Source organism: Ascaphus truei, chromosome 2 (genome assembly GCF_040206685.1).
Source record: "Ascaphus truei isolate aAscTru1 chromosome 2, aAscTru1.hap1, whole genome shotgun sequence".
NCBI lineage: Eukaryota > Metazoa > Chordata > Amphibia > Anura > Ascaphidae > Ascaphus > Ascaphus truei.
In genome coordinates, this window is record NC_134484.1 from 23,471,223 (window position 1) to 23,488,438 (window position 17,216).

At 40.0% G+C, this 17,216-nt stretch overlaps 1 protein-coding gene across 1 annotated transcript in view; it reads left to right on the forward strand.

Annotated features, from left to right (window-relative positions):
• COL22A1 (collagen type XXII alpha 1 chain) overlaps nucleotides 1-17,216 on the forward strand; it is a 515,441-nt gene that overhangs the window by 379,140 nt on the left and 119,085 nt on the right. Inside the window, exons 25-26 of the mRNA XM_075581796.1 lie at nucleotides 3,945-3,998; nucleotides 4,882-4,935. Of these exons, the coding sequence (XP_075437911.1) occupies nucleotides 3,945-3,998; nucleotides 4,882-4,935 (108 nt within the window). The remainder of the gene's footprint in view (nucleotides 1-3,944; nucleotides 3,999-4,881; nucleotides 4,936-17,216) is intronic.

Here is a 17,216-nt window from a genome sequence, read left to right on the forward strand (position 1 = left end):
TTTCCTTTCTTCATTCTTTTCTTCTTTCTTTTCTCTCCTTCTGTCTTCTTTACTGGTACTGTAATCCAATGGAGCGGATGTTGTCAATGGGGCGGATGTTGTTTGAGTGTCAAATGGTACACATCCAATCCGATCGGCTGGTTTTAAAGGATGTGACATCATCTTAAGGGAGGGAAGCCAGCCAATCAGCAATCAGGAAGGCAATGGTTCTCTCCCTTTAAAATGACATCACCAGAAAAAAATGTCTGCCATCACATTGTAATCCAAAAAATTGGATTGGGAGATTTACCATGTTAGGCATCAGATGGTACACCCCCAATCTGATGGTTGTAGTACCATGTGACAGCTTCCATTTTTTTTAAGGATGTGATGTCATCTTAAAGTATGGGATGTCATATCCTTAATAACAATGGCTACCATCAGATGGTACTTCAACCAATTAGATTGGGGTGTACCATGTGATGCCTCACATGGTATATCGCCTGATCCAATTTTTTGGATTACCATGTGATGGCAGTCATTTTTTTCTGGTGATGTCTGATTGGCTATCTTACCTCCCTTTAAGATGACGTCACATCCTTTAAAAAAAAAAAAAAAAACCCTGACAAATGGTACACCAGCTAATCGAATTGAGAGTGTACCATTGACACCATTGACACTCAAATGTGAAATCACAGGCCTTATATAAGGCTTTTCCTATCTCATTTGAGCTTAAGAAGCAACGGGACAACATCCACCCCATTGGATTACAAATAAAGAAGACAGAAGGGAAGAAAAGAAAGAAGAAAATAATGAAGAATGAAGAACTTACTGGGGAGACGTCTCTTCAATCAAGATATGATCACAGACTTCTGTGCTTTGACTGTCCAAGAGTTGGTGCTCACGTAGGATGGGGGGTAAAGACATCAATAGTAAGAAAAACATTTATTCTATTTTATTTTATTGTGTATTTTTTTTTCCAGGTTAACCATTGACTGCCCGGCTATAGATAAACATAGTGACAATCAATGCATTTTTTGGCAAGTGCTTGTTTCATTTAATTGTTATGTATTGTATTTTGTGTTATTTTATTTTTTAGGTTGCCCATTCATTTTCAGTGTGGCAATCCATGCCCATATATTGTGGGCATGATTTAGCACACAGTCACAATCATTGGCTTTATTGTGAAATGCTTGTTTTGTTTTTTTTAAATGTCATGTGTTTTATTTTGTGCCATTCATTACCATAGTGGCAAACTATGCCCATATTATATGGGCATGGTGTACCACTGTGCCAATTGATTGGTTTATTGGCATTTTTTTTATTTTGAATGAAATGTAATCTATTTTATTTGGTGCCTGTTTTTTTATTGGTAGATTGCCCATTCATTGCTATAGTGGCAAACCCATGGTTTAACACTGTGCCAATCAATGTGTAGTGGGGATGGGGTTTGGGGGTAGTTGCCCCAGAGAGGGTGGTTAGGATCCCGGGTGGGTAGCGGAGGAGGGGGGCTAACCCCTTAATTAATATAGCGGTTACAAACTGCTAAGGTGATTAAGGGGTTAGTGGCCATTAATTTGTTTTTTGATTGTAATATTGCTGCCCATGGTAGACATGATGCGAAGGAAGTTTCTGAGGACAGGCTTCATCCTGGCAGGGGTAGGTAGAGATTTTAATTACTTTATCCTGGCTGGATAATGTTTTATTATTAATAGACAAATTAGCTGTTATCCAGATCTAGATAATAGTAATTTTGCCCATTATTATACTGTTTGTGTTGGGGAAGAATGGGGGTGGGTTATTGGGGGTAGAGGGGGTGGGTAGTAGGGTATTTTAATGTTTCTTGGCACTAGGGAGATTGGGTGAAGGGGGTATTTGCCCCAAGAGAGGATGGTTAGGCCTCTCCGGTGGGTAGCGGGATTGTTTAACCCCTTCATTACCATAGCAGGTACAACCGCTATGATAGTGAAGGGGTTAACTCTTCCCACAACCTTCCAGGAGGCCTAAACACCCACCCTGGGGCAACTACCCCCTTCACCCACCCCCTGTACCCCCAGCAAACCAGCTACTCGGGTTTAACCCTTTCATTGCTTTATTGGCTAGCCACTAAAGTAATTAAGCTGTTTTTATTTACATTTTAATAACAGGGGATCTCCGCAGCTTAACTGCATTCATTACAGCCCCAGGGACCACCTGCTTCCCAAGATACAGGCCCCGGTATGGGGTGCCGGTATCCCCCTGCAATGATTAAATCTACCGTGTCACGTGACCTGGACATTTAAACGCGTAGGCGATAACGGCACTCCATACTGGGGCCTGTATCTCAGGAAGCAGGGGGTCCACGGACCTGAAATTAATACGGTTCAGCCCCGGAGACCCCCTGCAACAGTACACTGTTATTAAAATGTAAATAAAAACACTGCAGTCGCCTGTAAGAGCTGTGCAGGGAGATGTGGCTCTCTCTGTGCAGCTCTTACAGACTGCGGCCAGATCGTACAGGAGAGAACTTAGAGTGTGAAGCTGAGATCACATCGCTGCTGCCTCGTACGGTATTGGCATTTTCCTACCTCACTGTTTGTGACTTATGGAAACGGTTTCTGATTCTTTCTGAATACTGTGATAACACAAATGATTAACGGTTCAGTGGGATCATGCCACATCGTTTGAGATGGCAGCAAATATATCGAAGCAACTAGAATACGCCCCATAATGTCCAGAACAGATAAGAACAGCGCGAATATATAATATGGATGAAACCATGAAAATGTGTCCTGTCCAGCATGTCCGGAATAATAAAGCCTCCAGACGACACACAGGTGAACATCAGGACATATGGAGGGGGAACAACAAAGACAACATAGTGTGATACTGTATTAAATTAAAATTATGGGTTGATGGATGATAGACATAGGATACTACACAAAGTACAAATGGGAAACAGGACATAGGATGAGACAAGCATAGAATGGGACTGACTGACAAACAATGATTACTGACAGACAATATGCTATGGATAAAAAGGTAAAGTAAAAAAACTATTTATTCTAGTCAAATTGGCATTAAAATAGATATAGATTTAGAGGTGATGTAATGCAGGCGTATATTCAGTGGGAATAACAGGAGCCCTACTTACGAGAAGCAGAACATATATGAGCACGGAGTACTAATAGTACATGAACGGAGCTCTGCATCGAAGAGGAGATGGTCGCTTCACGCAGGGATCCCTTGGATCTGGTATTTGGTACTAAATGTGGTGCGGCACCCGTCAGATGAAATTCGGTTTGGAAATAGCAATTGCAGTCGTCCGAATGAAGCGACACCACAGGTGCGTCCGAGTGTGCACCTCTGGTATGGAGCTGATGCGCTAGAAGTGTGACCTGTGACCCAATGCGTTTCGTGACCTGTGCCACTCATGACATACCCCTGAAGACGTGACGCAGGTCACAAAACGTGTCATCCGGCGTCACCTATTATTCCGGACACTCTGGACGGGACACATTTTCATGGTTTAATCCCTATTATATATTCGCTCCGTTCTTCTATTTTCTGGACATTATATGTTTATTGGAGGCACCTGAAAGTCACTTGTTTCTTTTTCGTATGCTATCTGACCAAGATCGATCAGAGGACTTTCGTTGGTTAGGCAGTCCCCCCATTCACACTGTGTTTATGTCACATGTTATTTGATATTTGATTTTTAATTCACATATATAACGTTGAAACTACCAGTTCGCTTCATAGTAAGCACACCTAGCATTAGCGCTTTGCACCATTTCCTTTCCCATAGAAAATGAACAAGCCTAACAGATGCAGTTAATTTTGTTTATACCTTTCGTGCTACCTGTACTCTGTCTCTATCAAGGGGTACATAAAGATACATTCTCGCACACATGTATACACATACACGCGCACACCGTATCTATTTACATATAATATGATTGTATTATGCCTTTGTTTTGTTTCAGGGCTCACATGGACCACCGGGTGTTCCTGGACCCCCTGGAACTACAGGACTTCAAGTATGAAGATTGATTTCTTGTATTATGTAATATTGCTGGGAGAGCTAGAAATTATATTGCATGTTTTTCCTGCCCAAGTCCTGGGAATTACAAAGCAACGACAGCTACAACAAGGGGGGTCAACTCCAGTCCTCAAGGGCAACAAACAGGCCAGGTATTAGGGATATCCCTGCTTCAGCACAGGCGATGCAATCAATGACTCCGTCATTGTTACTGAGGCACTGATTGAGCCGCCTATGCTGAAGCAGGGCTATCTTTTACACCTGACCTGTTGGTGGCCCTTAAGGACTGGAGTTGGCGACCCCTGTTCTGCAAGGTGTGATAGGATCCCTTCTACTGAACTACTGGAAACCATCTTTAATTGTTGCACATCAGTTTTCGAGAGCGTAAAAGTTTCTTATCTAGATACTGTATCCAAAAAAACATTAACTATCCCTCCCATCACATATTAGCTTACTGTTTAATTGTCATTCATTAGGAAATGAATGATAAATGCTATACATATGTTATAGTTACATTACACATTTGAATAGTTTGTGGTGAGATAAGAGTGTATGGTTATTGGTTAATAGCATTGCAGATCTTATTAGAAACGAATGTGCTAAGAATAAAAAGGTTATGAGTGTGCTGTCCACCTACTCCTTTGTAAGCAATTCGTCCCAAATAAATTCTACATCTGTGAACGCTTACATGTGTGTGCCCAGAAGAATCGGTGCCATGGAGATATGGATCAGCGACTCTTATATTTCCCAAGGTAGAATCAGACCTTTCGAACAGTGAGGCAGTAATTACCTGTTTGAGTGAAGTCAACAGTATAAATCTATTGTGTGAAAAGTACTTTTCCAATAACGCAATAAGAAGTTTGTTCTGCTTCCTTCTGTAGGGATTGCCCGGCGAAATAGGCTTTCCTGGTAAACCTGGAAAGATAGGGCTGCCTGTAAGTATTTTACAATTATTATGCATACTGTATGTTATTAAAAACTAAACACAATTGGAACACTACCTGTACTTAATATGTGTGTAATACTGTAAGGTCACAGTATTACCTGGCTAAGACAGGCAGCTGAAAGCCTGAGGTCGAGTCCTGAGAGGGCTATTACTTTTATAGGCTATTTTTTCTTATTTAACCAGGGTTAAGGGGGAGGGAGGGGAAAGGGAAGAGGGAACCCTCGCTACTGCCTGGACACAGGTGCTACAATCAGGGGAAATAACTGAATATCAACTAAGAAGAAAAAAGTACCCCTATGGTGAGAGCACTCAGCAGCTGATGATACTGCTGACTTGAGAACTTGATGTAGACGAGTGGATACGTTTCTAACATGTAATGATGAATTACTTCAAATCAATTTTAATTGGAGAAATCCTCAAATAAAATATAATTATATGGATAACCCTCTGTGTGAGGTAACCCTATACAAATGGCGAAAATTAAAAAGGAGGATGGGGGTCGGGATAAATAGTCCTATTAAATGCAATAGATACTCTCTAAATAGCTACACTTACCAAAGTAAGTAAACATATGTTCAGTGACAGGATCTGCTGGTAATCCCAAGAGCTAATGGGATGTTATATGTGTAAGTGATAATGCTGTAGTTGAGCCTTAAAACCTTAACTTTAGACAATGGATGAAGTCTACATGAACACACACAGGAAAAGGAGGTATAGGTGACTCAAGAGTCAGACAGGAGACCCTTTATCCCTACCCCCATTCTCCTTTTTAATTTTCGCCATTTGTATAGGGTTACCTCACACAGAGGGTTATCCATATAATTATATTTTATTTGAGGATTTCTCCGATTAAAATTGATTTGAAGTAATTCATCATTACATGTTAGAAATGTATCCACTCGTCTCCATCAGGTTCTCAAGTCAGCAGTATCATCAGCCTCTGAGTGCTCTCACCATAGGGGTTAATTTATCTTCTTAGTTGATATTTAATTTTTCTTATTACCAAAAATATATTCTGTATAATTGGAATGAACTACAGTAGAAACTCTTGTCAATGCTGGAGGAGACATGTTTTATGATGGTTGAGGAACGTTTATCTGTCCTTTCGCCAATCTTTAATACATTTTTCAAAAAAAGTCCATGCAAATGGAGCAGATAGAAACTATAAGTTTAGGTTTAAATAAGTTACAGCATCGATAACCTGACAATTAAAAAAATATATATTATTATTACTTAAACTTTGAAGAAACATTGATTGAATATGTATTAAAAAATGTATATTGTTTACTGAAATTGAGTTGTACACCTTTGTTGAAAATGCCGTTTGAAGACATATGTCTTAGATGAAATGATTCTACATTTACTAGTTCTGTTCAATGTGGTCTTGATGTTGAATGGGCTTCATTATCAAGCTCCTTTTGTAAGTATTGTATTGGCACCACATTCACTGTTGATTAATATCCGGGTAATGCAATGTCCTGAGGGGATTATCAGTATTACAGGCTACATTTAATGTGCTATGAGGGAGAGAGAGCAAAAGGGGCATGAGAGAGACTGGGGGCGTGAGAGAGCCAGAAATGGGTGAGGAGAGCAGGCTGTAAAATAGATGGGAGAGGAAACCATCAGTTGCATCAGCTGGGTAACCATTTTAAGTATTAAATATCATTTGTATATTTAATATGGTACGGCAAGGCTTGATAGAATTTTCTTTCTTTCCACTGTTGTTGTTTTACTGAAGTGACCACCGTTTTGTCTAGTGAAGTTTTTTTTTTCCATTTGCTATAAAACTAATGATGCTTAAATCTTCAAGAGCATGGGGAAGACGGCATGCTGAATCTGAGCCAACGTTGCTCAACCTGTGTAATGCACAAAGAAGCTGTAACAGGCAGTAATTTGTTCTTAAAACCATTAGACTTCTGGTATAAACTGTTTACCATTTGGTAGCTACTATACTGTATTTACCCACCAGATGGAGCTCTTGAATTAATCGAACACTGAACACTTAAGCGTATATTATAACATATTTGAGAAAGGGCTTTATAACAAATTTCTGTACATCAAAAATAGAGGATTAATGATCAGCAGAATAAGAGACCACAACACTGGAAAATAAACAATATATATATATACACGGTACAGATACCTCTACATCTATATATGTTTAGATGTTGAGGTATCTGTACCGTGTTAGTCGAGCTTAATAACCAAAAACAAATAGTCTATACCGTTCTGTGGCTAACGAAATGCTTTTATTTGTGCAAGCTTTCGAGATACACAAGAGATCAGTGTATCTCGAAAGCTCACACAAATAAAAGCAGCATTTTGTTAGCCACAGAACGGTATAAAGTATTGTTTTTGACATATATATATATATATATATATATATATATACATATATATATAACACAGGATATATTTAATTGGACTGCGCATCCGATTGTTCAGCAATATGGTAAAATATAAATGCCCATGGCAAGAACACCTGTTATGAATAAGGACAATATATATATATATATATATATATATATATATATATATATATATATATATATATATATATATATGTATATATATATTTTAGCCTGTTCTTGTATAGCTAGGTAAATGGTGTTTATGGTGCATCACCATAGATAGCTCATTATTGTACTGATAATTCCTTATACCTTAGTGGATCCAGGTTTAGGGACATAGAGTATAATCCATAACATCCCAGGGTGTGAAACCAGAGGCCTGGTGGTTCCCACGCGGGTACCCCAAAATAGGTCTCCTATTGATGGTGTACTACACCCTGGGGAAATAACTCAATCAGTCCAGCACTGGAGGGTAAAATAATAATGGGCCTAGGCCCTTTACCTCCCTTAGTGGTGTCCTTGATGCGTGGATCTGTTCCTGCGTGCAGCCCTCTCAGGGTAAACATAAACAGCAGAGGTGTAGAGGAGCCTTGAGAAAGTCCTTTACGGACGAAACGCGTAGCTGCACTCCTACCATTGTTTTGCTTTGCACTGACCATTAAAGTATTCTTTTAATACTAATCCCTGCTTGGAGTTACCCTCATTTTGGCGATCCACCAACTGGCATGCTGCCAAGAAACGCTGCTGTGCTCCTCTACACCTCTGCTGTTTATGTTCTTGTATAGCACTGCTAGTTTTTACATAGCACTTTACAGAGACATTTTGCAGGCACAGTCCCTGCCCCGTGGAGTTTATAATCTATGTTGTTGGTGCCTGAGGCACAGGGAGATAAAGCAACTTGCCCAAGGTCACAAGGAGCCGACACCAGGAATTGAACGAGGTCCCCCTGCTTGAAACTTAGTACTAGTCAGTGTCTTTACTCACTGAGCCCCTCCTTCTCCCATATCTAGTTTAAACTGTCTCAATTACAGAAATAGTACACATATATAAATGCACATGGACAATTAGAAAATAACTAGAAAATCAATATGATTGGATGAAAACTAAGACTTTTGCTAAAAAAATATATTGCTTCTGATATGCTTAATCAAGTGTGTGGATAAAATATATATACAGTATGACAAAATGAAATGTCCAAGAATAAATTAAAAAAAACCATGAAAAAATGTGCCCGATGTCACTGGGATACTGACAGCCTTCTTCACAGGTACAACTACCTTCCATCACACGACCTAAACAGAAAAAAAGAAGAATGAGCGCCCGATCCTAGTGTAATATCGTTGAAAAAAAATGTAATGGTCTTGAACATAAACAATTTGAAACTCACAAACATCTGAAGTTTTAGTGCATGTTATGAGAATACTCATGCCCCATATTTCATCAGGGACACTTTATTATTCTCCTATAAGTGCACCTACAGTATAACATTGATTACGATTAGATTAACTTGCTATACGAGCTATTGCCGTGTCCTCTACAATGGATGCCACAATTGACATGCAACCAGATCCCCTTTGAGGGAGTGGGCATCCGAGGGATCATATGGATTTAGCGGCCGTGTGTGTGTTCTTCTGTTTTATGCAGAAGACTACATTTGTCACACTGCCACACTGATATTCTGTTTTCTGATTTGATAGAGGTATTTCCCCTTTGCTCACTATAAGCAACGTACATCAGAGCATATGAGACACTTCCGTATCAGTAGTATGGTTGAGACCTTTAAACAACATTGATTTCATTTTCTGGTTCCACCACCAGCAAGTCTTCCTCTACGAACTATATAATTTAAGTGCTATTGTCACAACTGGTGGGCTAAGGGGTAGTTGGAAATGTATGCCATCAGCCATCTACCCCCTGCCCCCCCCCCCCCAGTTTATCAACTAGGCACTACAATATGTCTTGCTGTCTAGCTGACATGACTGGGCCATGCTAAATTTATATATATATATACCCAGCTGTACTTCAACCTACAGTAAGTGTGCTTATGTATCTGCTATAATTATATATGAGGAGTGGCTCAGTGAGTAAAGACACTGACTGGCACTGAGCTTGAAGCAGGGGAACCGGGTTCAATTCCCGGTGTTGGCTCCTTGTGACCTTGGGCAAGTCACTTTATCTTCCTGTGCCCCATGCACCATAATGTAACACAAGGAAAGAATCCCTATAGATGCACTCACTAATTGTCAATCAATACATATATCTGTGTGTGTATATACATGAGAGTGTATATAGGTAAGTGTACTGATGTATATACAGACGTTCACCCCCTTGGCTCTCTAATTTCATGACATGAAGTATATTATACACATTAGTACATCACCATGCCTTTTTATACACCCGCGTCTCAGTTGTTAGAAAATGGCATATTATGGGTTATGTACAGGCGTACCCCGCATTAACGTACGCAATGGGACCGGAGCATGTATGTAAAGTGAAAATGTACTTAAAGTGAAGTACTACCTTTTCCCCACTTATCAATGCATGTACTGTACTGCAAATGTCATATACGTCCATAACTGATGTAAATAACGCATTAGTAACAGGCTCTATAGTCTCCCCGCTTGCGCACAGCTTTGGTACAGGTAGGGAGCCGGTATTGCTGTTCAGGACGTGCTGACAGGCGCATGCGTGAGCTGCCGTTTGCCTATTGGGTGATATGTCCTTATTCGCGAGTGTACTTAAAGCGAGTGTCCTTAAACCGGGGTATGCCTGTATTCAACTAGTTGTCTCCATTAACTTGGCAATATATATTGTGCAGCAGTTGGCAACTATTTGATCCTAATATGCAACAAATTAGCAATACATATATACAGAAAGTATTCTGCTATTAACATGTAGTGAGTTTCAATTTCGCCCAATTGGAACATTGTAACCTGATGTATGTAGTGGTTTGATTATCTGCATCACTATTTTAAACTGTTCTATGGATCAATAGGAGTCCGTGACTTTACACACCTCCCTCCCGATTAGCTTGTGGTATTTGCTCCAACATTTAGAGGCTCCGTAATGACACTGTAGGTTACCATAGCAACGCCACCTGTATTAATAGCCGCCGGGAGAAGAGATCCGCCCACCCCCGAAGAAGTTCCCAGTAGGAACGAAACGCGCGTTGGGTATGACGTCAGTAGCGCGACGGACAAACTGTCCGGTCACTCTCAGCAACGCACTTGTTACTACCTAGATCAGAATTAACTAAGATGTGGGCCTTATAAGGATCCCACTAGCAAGGATAGGGGCTTTGCAGCAGTACGCTTTAAGTGTGTAGTGTGTCTCAAGCCGCATTAGCTGCTTGTCAGCTGACTCCACGTGTGTTGAGTGCCCGGTGTCTGCCCTACCAGGAGGCATATGATGTAACATGTAGTTTCTATACTTTATATGGTGTGGCACTCAAGCGATTTACACATTCATCTACACACTTTAACCCCTTACTCACTTGCAAGATTAACAGCCAGTATGTCCACATGTGTACACCTCCTACATAGATTATACACGGTCTGGTAGATAACCACAGACCACATGCAGCCTGTAGGTGGTTACAGTATAAGGTTTGGATCATTATAATAGTGGTCTACCATACTGTGGCCAAGCAACACTCATTGTCTCTACCTTACACACAGCAGGATTCCGGCTCTCCAGCCTCACTCAGTGGGTCTGGCACTATAGATGTTACATGTTAAGTAACTGACACTCCTATATATCTTCATAGAGTGTATAGAAGCCACGTCACTAGAACACTGTGTCCGGTGTATGATTACTCAAAAGGAACACCTGGTAGTAACACCATGGATATTATGCCCATTTAGTTGTCTGAGTTTAGCACTACTTTAGGTTTTAATTAGTTTATGTTTTCTATATATCAATAAAACTTCATTATTTTGATTGACAATTAGTGAGTGCATCTATAGGGATTCTTTCCTTGTGTTACATTATATGCCTTCATCCCTGATAGCACCACTTCCAGTTTCTACCTCGCAGTTATTGCTGAGCAGGGTCTCCCAACTCTCTCCCCCTCCCCTTTTCCTAAGGCCCATGCACCATACATATAGATTGTAAGCTGTACAGGGCAGGGACTGTGTCTGCAAAGTGTCTCTGTAAAGCGCTATGTAAAACTAGCAGCGCTATACAAGAACATGCTATTATTATTTACATCTGTGTATTTTTTATATACTCCTGTGTTGCTTTCTGATTGGCAATAGATCTTTATACCAATCGAAATATTTTTTTAAATTAATCATTCTTTATTAAAGTATCTTAACTATTGTCACCATTACAATATCACAAGTATAGAGGGTATTCAGAGGGATTCTGTCCTTTCCTTACTTTCATACCCATTCAACTATCCCTATTGCAAATTGGAAAAATATATATCAATGTGGCGCTCTAAAATTATATTCCTATATAAACAAGTGCATATAAAATAATTAAGGTGATACTAATACAAACATGTGAATGCCGCTTAACCCAGAGGGGGGGTCGTTCTCTCGATCCCGTGGACGTGGAAGAAGTGAAGATCATCGGGAAGCGCAAAGTCATGTAAAACAGAAACACATTTCCTGATGGTGCAGTATTGTGATGTAGATAAATAAAAATTTTAAAGTGCGGTGTGCTAAGTACTCACAAGTGTATGGTGAGTGTTGTTCACATAAAGGTATCTTTCAGGGACAGCCTGTCTACCCGTGGTAGAGGTGGGTCAGTGTATCTGAGTGGATACTGAGGACCTTAGGTAAAAAATGAGGAAACAGACATAGTGCAGACTGTACGAAATATCTATTAAAATTGGTAAGTGGACGTACAATACACTCACAATGTATAAAAGAATAACAAGCGTTTAGATCACATATTGGATCTCTGTGCAAAGCAGCTGTATCAGTCCCCCCTTCGCCTCGGCGTGCGTTTCACTGATGCGTCTCACCCAAACCGGAAACCGGAAGTGACGTCATCTGCGCTTGGCTCTCTGGGGAACTTCGATCCTTTAGTGGTCTTCTCTCATCAGGGTTCACTCTACGCGTTTCTCCGTATTGCGGTTTCATCAGGAGTGTAATCTGACATGTTCTAAGAGACTATTTATAGTCTGTGCTAGAGTCCCATTGGCTTACATTAAGTATGGTAATCAAATAGCATAGCAGCAACAGACTTGTAGTTAACAGCAATTGAGACTCACATCACACATATATGAGTCTTCCAAAATGACATAAAAATTACATAAAATTACATAAAAATTAAGTACATATGTTTTAATAAAAACTAAATGGCAAACATCTAAAAATACATAGATTAAAATATAAAACTTAAATATGAATCGCCTCATTACAGCTAAGGTAAGCAATTAACCTCTTAATGGACTGAGCTAAATGCAAGTATTTGCTAATGATAGTAAAGTTTAGCACCTAGTGGGAAAGAAGAGAGACATGTTAGAGTCAAAGAAATGGTTTTATATCGAACTCTAGATTTAAGCCTTGAGGATGAATCGTTTTTAGCTCGAACATCCAAAAGGACTCCCTTTTAATTAAATTTAAATCTCTATTGCCCCCCCTCCAGTGGGGCAACACTTGTTCAATAGCTTTAAATGTAAAGCTAGCAGGATTAGAGTTATGTTTTAATAAAAAATGGTTTGACACGCTGTGGGTTGTGATTTTACGTTTTATGTTACCCAAATGCTCTAATATGCGCGTTCTAAGCGGACGTGTGGTTTTGCCAATATACTGTAAACCGCATTCACATTCTGCGAGGTAAATAACAAAACTTGTTCTACAGTTCAAATGCTGCTTAATAGTATAAGATTTTTGTGTTGTGTTTGATTTGAAATTGTGTGAAATTTTAGAACTGTGTTGGCAGGCAGTGCACATTCTGCAGTCATAAAATCCTAAAGGTGGATCTAACCACGTGTGTTTTTTTGTGGGTATATTTCTTAAGGCACTAGGTGACAGATAGTTTTTAATATTTGGTGCTTTCTTATATACCATTTTTACTTTGTCAGCCAGATGTTTCCCCAAAACTGGGTCATTTTTAAGTATCGGCCAATGGGTGTTGAGGATTTTATTAATTTTGCTGGCATCCTTATTATACTGCGTGACAAAGGGCACTTTTATGGTGCCGTCATCAATAGATGTTTTGGGGGCAGGTATTAGCATGGATTCTCTAGGGGTACCCTTCGCTCTAGCTAATGCTCGGTCTACCACATTTTTATTGTAATTTCTCTCACTAAACCTTCTGGATAAAACTGTGGATTGCTCCTCAAATATATGGTTATCAGTGCAGTTGCGCTTAAGTCTACGATACTGCCCGTACGGTATGTTTTCTATCCATTTATTGAGATGGCAGCTGGACTGGAGGATGTAGTTATTTGCATCCACCTCCTTAAAATAATCTTTTGTTTTAATTGTGCCATCTTCCACATATATGCAGAGGTCTAGGAAGTTAATAGTGGTTGCACTGACCGTAGATGTGAACTTCAGATTGAACTCGTTTACATCTAAATACAGGAGAAACAAATTCAAATCTGTCACAGTACCCTTCCATATAAAGATGATGTCATCTATATATCTCCGCCATGTGACCAAATTTGCATCCAGCCCCGTCCAAGACCATATGTACTGATCTTCCCACATGGCCATCAAAAATGTGGTAGACCGAGCATTAGCTAGAGCGAAGGGTACCCCTAGAGAATCCATGCTAATACCTGCCCCCAAAACATCTATTGATGATGGCACCATAAAAGTGCCCTTTGTCACGCAGTATAATAAGGATGCCAGCAAAATTAATAAAATCCTCAACACCCATTGGCCGATACTTAAAAATGACCCAGTTTTGGGGAAACATCTGGCTGACAAAGTAAAAATGGTATATAAGAAAGCACCAAATATTAAAAACTATCTGTCACCTAGTGCCTTAAGAAATATACCCACAAAAAAACACACGTGGTTAGATCCACCTTTAGGATTTTATGACTGCAGAATGTGCACTGCCTGCCAACACAGTTCTAAAATTTCACACAATTTCAAATCAAACACAACACAAAAATCTTATACTATTAAGCAGCATTTGAACTGTAGAACAAGTTTTGTTATTTACCTCGCAGAATGTGAATGCGGTTTACAGTATATTGGCAAAACCACACGTCCGCTTAGAACGCGCATATTAGAGCATTTGGGTAACATAAAACGTAAAATCACAACCCACAGCGTGTCAAATCATTTTTTATTAAAACATAACTCTAATCCTGCTAGCTTTACATTTAAAGCTATTGAACAAGTGTTGCCCCACTGGAGGGGGGGCAATAGAGATTTAAATTTAATTAAAAGGGAGTCCTTTTGGATGTTCGAGCTAAAAACGATTCATCCTCAAGGCTTAAATCTAGAGTTCGATATAAAACCATTTCTTTGACTCTAACATGTCTCTCTTCTTTCCCACTAGATGCTAAACTTTACTATCATTAGCAAATACTTGCATTTAGCTCAGTCCATTAAGAGGTTAATTGCTTACCTTAGCTGTAATGAGGCGATTCATATTTAAGTTTTATATTTTAATCTATGTATTTTTAGATGTTTGCCATTTAGTTTTTATTAAAACATATGTACTTAATTTTTATGTAATTTTATGTAATTTTTATGTCATTTTGGAAGACTCATATATGTGTGATGTGAGTCTCAATTGCTGTTAACTACAAGTCTGTTGCTGCTATGCTATTTGATTACCATACTTAATGTAAGCCAATGGGACTCTAGCACAGCCTATAAATACTGTAGTCTCTTAGAACATGTCAGATTACACTCCTGATGAAACCGCAATACGGAGAAACGCATAGAGTGAACCCTGATGAGAGAAGACCACTAAAGGATCGAAGTTCCCCAGAGAGCCAAGCGCAGATGACGTCACTTCCGGTTTCCGGTTTGGGTGAGACGCATCAGTGAAACGCACGCCGAGGCGAAGGGGGGACTGATACAGCTGCTTTGCACAGAGATCCAATATGTGATCTAAACGCTTGTTATTCTTTTATAAATTGTGAGTGTATTGTATGTCCACTTACCAATTTTAATAGATATTTCGTACAGTCTGCACTATGTCTGTTTCCTCATTTTTTACCTAAGGTCCTCAGTATCCACCTAGATACACTGACCCACCTCTACCACGGGTAGACAGGCTGTCCCTGAAAGATACCTTTATGGGAACAACACTCACCATACACTTGTGAGTACTTAGCACACCGCACTTTAAAATTTTTATTTATCTACATCAAATACTGCACCATCAGGAAATGTGTTTCTGTTTTACATGACTTTGCGCTTCCCGATGATCTTCACTTCTTCAACTATCCCTATTGCACCATACTTTTATCTGCATTCATAAGCTGATGCGAGAGCTTATATCCCCTATTCCCTTTTCCCCATGTCAGCAGAGTACAGTCCATATGCAAACAATCCACATGAACTGTTTGCTATGGGAAAACAGAGCTGTAATTCCTAAAAAACAAAACAAAAAGGACATAAACTCATCGTAGCGATGTTACTTAGTGCTCATCCAGGAATTGTGTAAATGAAAGCACTAACCAGAAGTTGTTTGATAGAGTGCAATAGATCAGCGGTGCGCAAAGTGGGGGGCACGACCTCCAGGGGGCGGGAGATTTTGCAGAGGCACCGCGCTCTTCCCCCAGGCATTTAAATTAAATGCCGGGGGATCTCGTGAGGCCCCTGCAACAGTTTACTTGCCAGCATTCAGCCAGATGTGACGCATCGCCATGTGAAGTGATGTCACACACGTCAAATGACGCCGCGGGTCACGTCACTTGACGCGGATGAAGGTAGTCGGGGGGCGCAAGAGCTGGATGGATGGAGACAGGGGGGCGCAGCACTAAAAGTTTGCGCTCCCCTGAAATAGATGCAGACATAGAAAGTTATAAATGGTTGCAGCACACGTCAAGTTATTCGATCCAACCCACCAGAAGCCCAATTATTTCTATAGGTGGATACTAAGAATATTTGAATCAGTCTTCACATTGACATCTCTGAGGCATTTCAAGGAGAGAACGTTTTGATTGTTGTTGACGCCTACTCACAATAGCTCAAAATGATCCTGGTCTTAATATTATCGTCGACCTCAGCAATAACTGACTATCGATAGCCCTTTGCAACTTATGGTATACCAGAGATACTGGTGTCTGATAATGGAACTGCTAAGTGTAAGAGTTTGCCAAGAATGACCTAATATGAGCTGTCACCAATGCTCCTCGCTGTCCTCAAGCAAATGGATGAGCAGATGTTGCACACCACCAAATATGTTTAAGAAAAATATCACCAGAGTAAATTCAGAGCAGCTGCTTATGAGACGTCTTCTCAGACCTACCTTGACAGTCTTAACCGGGACTTATCTGATGACAAAAAAGCGGGAAAAGTCTATGACCTCTTCGTTATTATCCTTGCGTTGCTTCACTCCACAGGACCTCATATTCATGAGAATGAATAATCTCATAATGAGAATGAATAAAACTCATATGAAGCTGCACCAAAGTGGGTTCCTGCTACATTTACATAGGTAACAAAGCCTGGGCTCCTATCGGGTGCAAACCACAGATGGATAGGTCTTTCATTGCCATGTTGACCAGCTATGATGATGCCAATCCATAATTTAAACTACTTTAGAAGGCCTCCTTTGGAGCCAACTTTTGGTGCTTCAATGACTCCCACCATTCCTGGCACGCAGGATTATTCAGAACACCTTTCTGTAGGACAATCCTGTCTCAACAGAGCTTCAATCTGAGGTACAGGAGTAGGCACTTTCTTCCCACCAAGAGCTGTAAATTGAATACAGCACAGTAGAATTTACTCTAAGGGGATGGACAATCATGTAAGCTGTTAGATCAGTG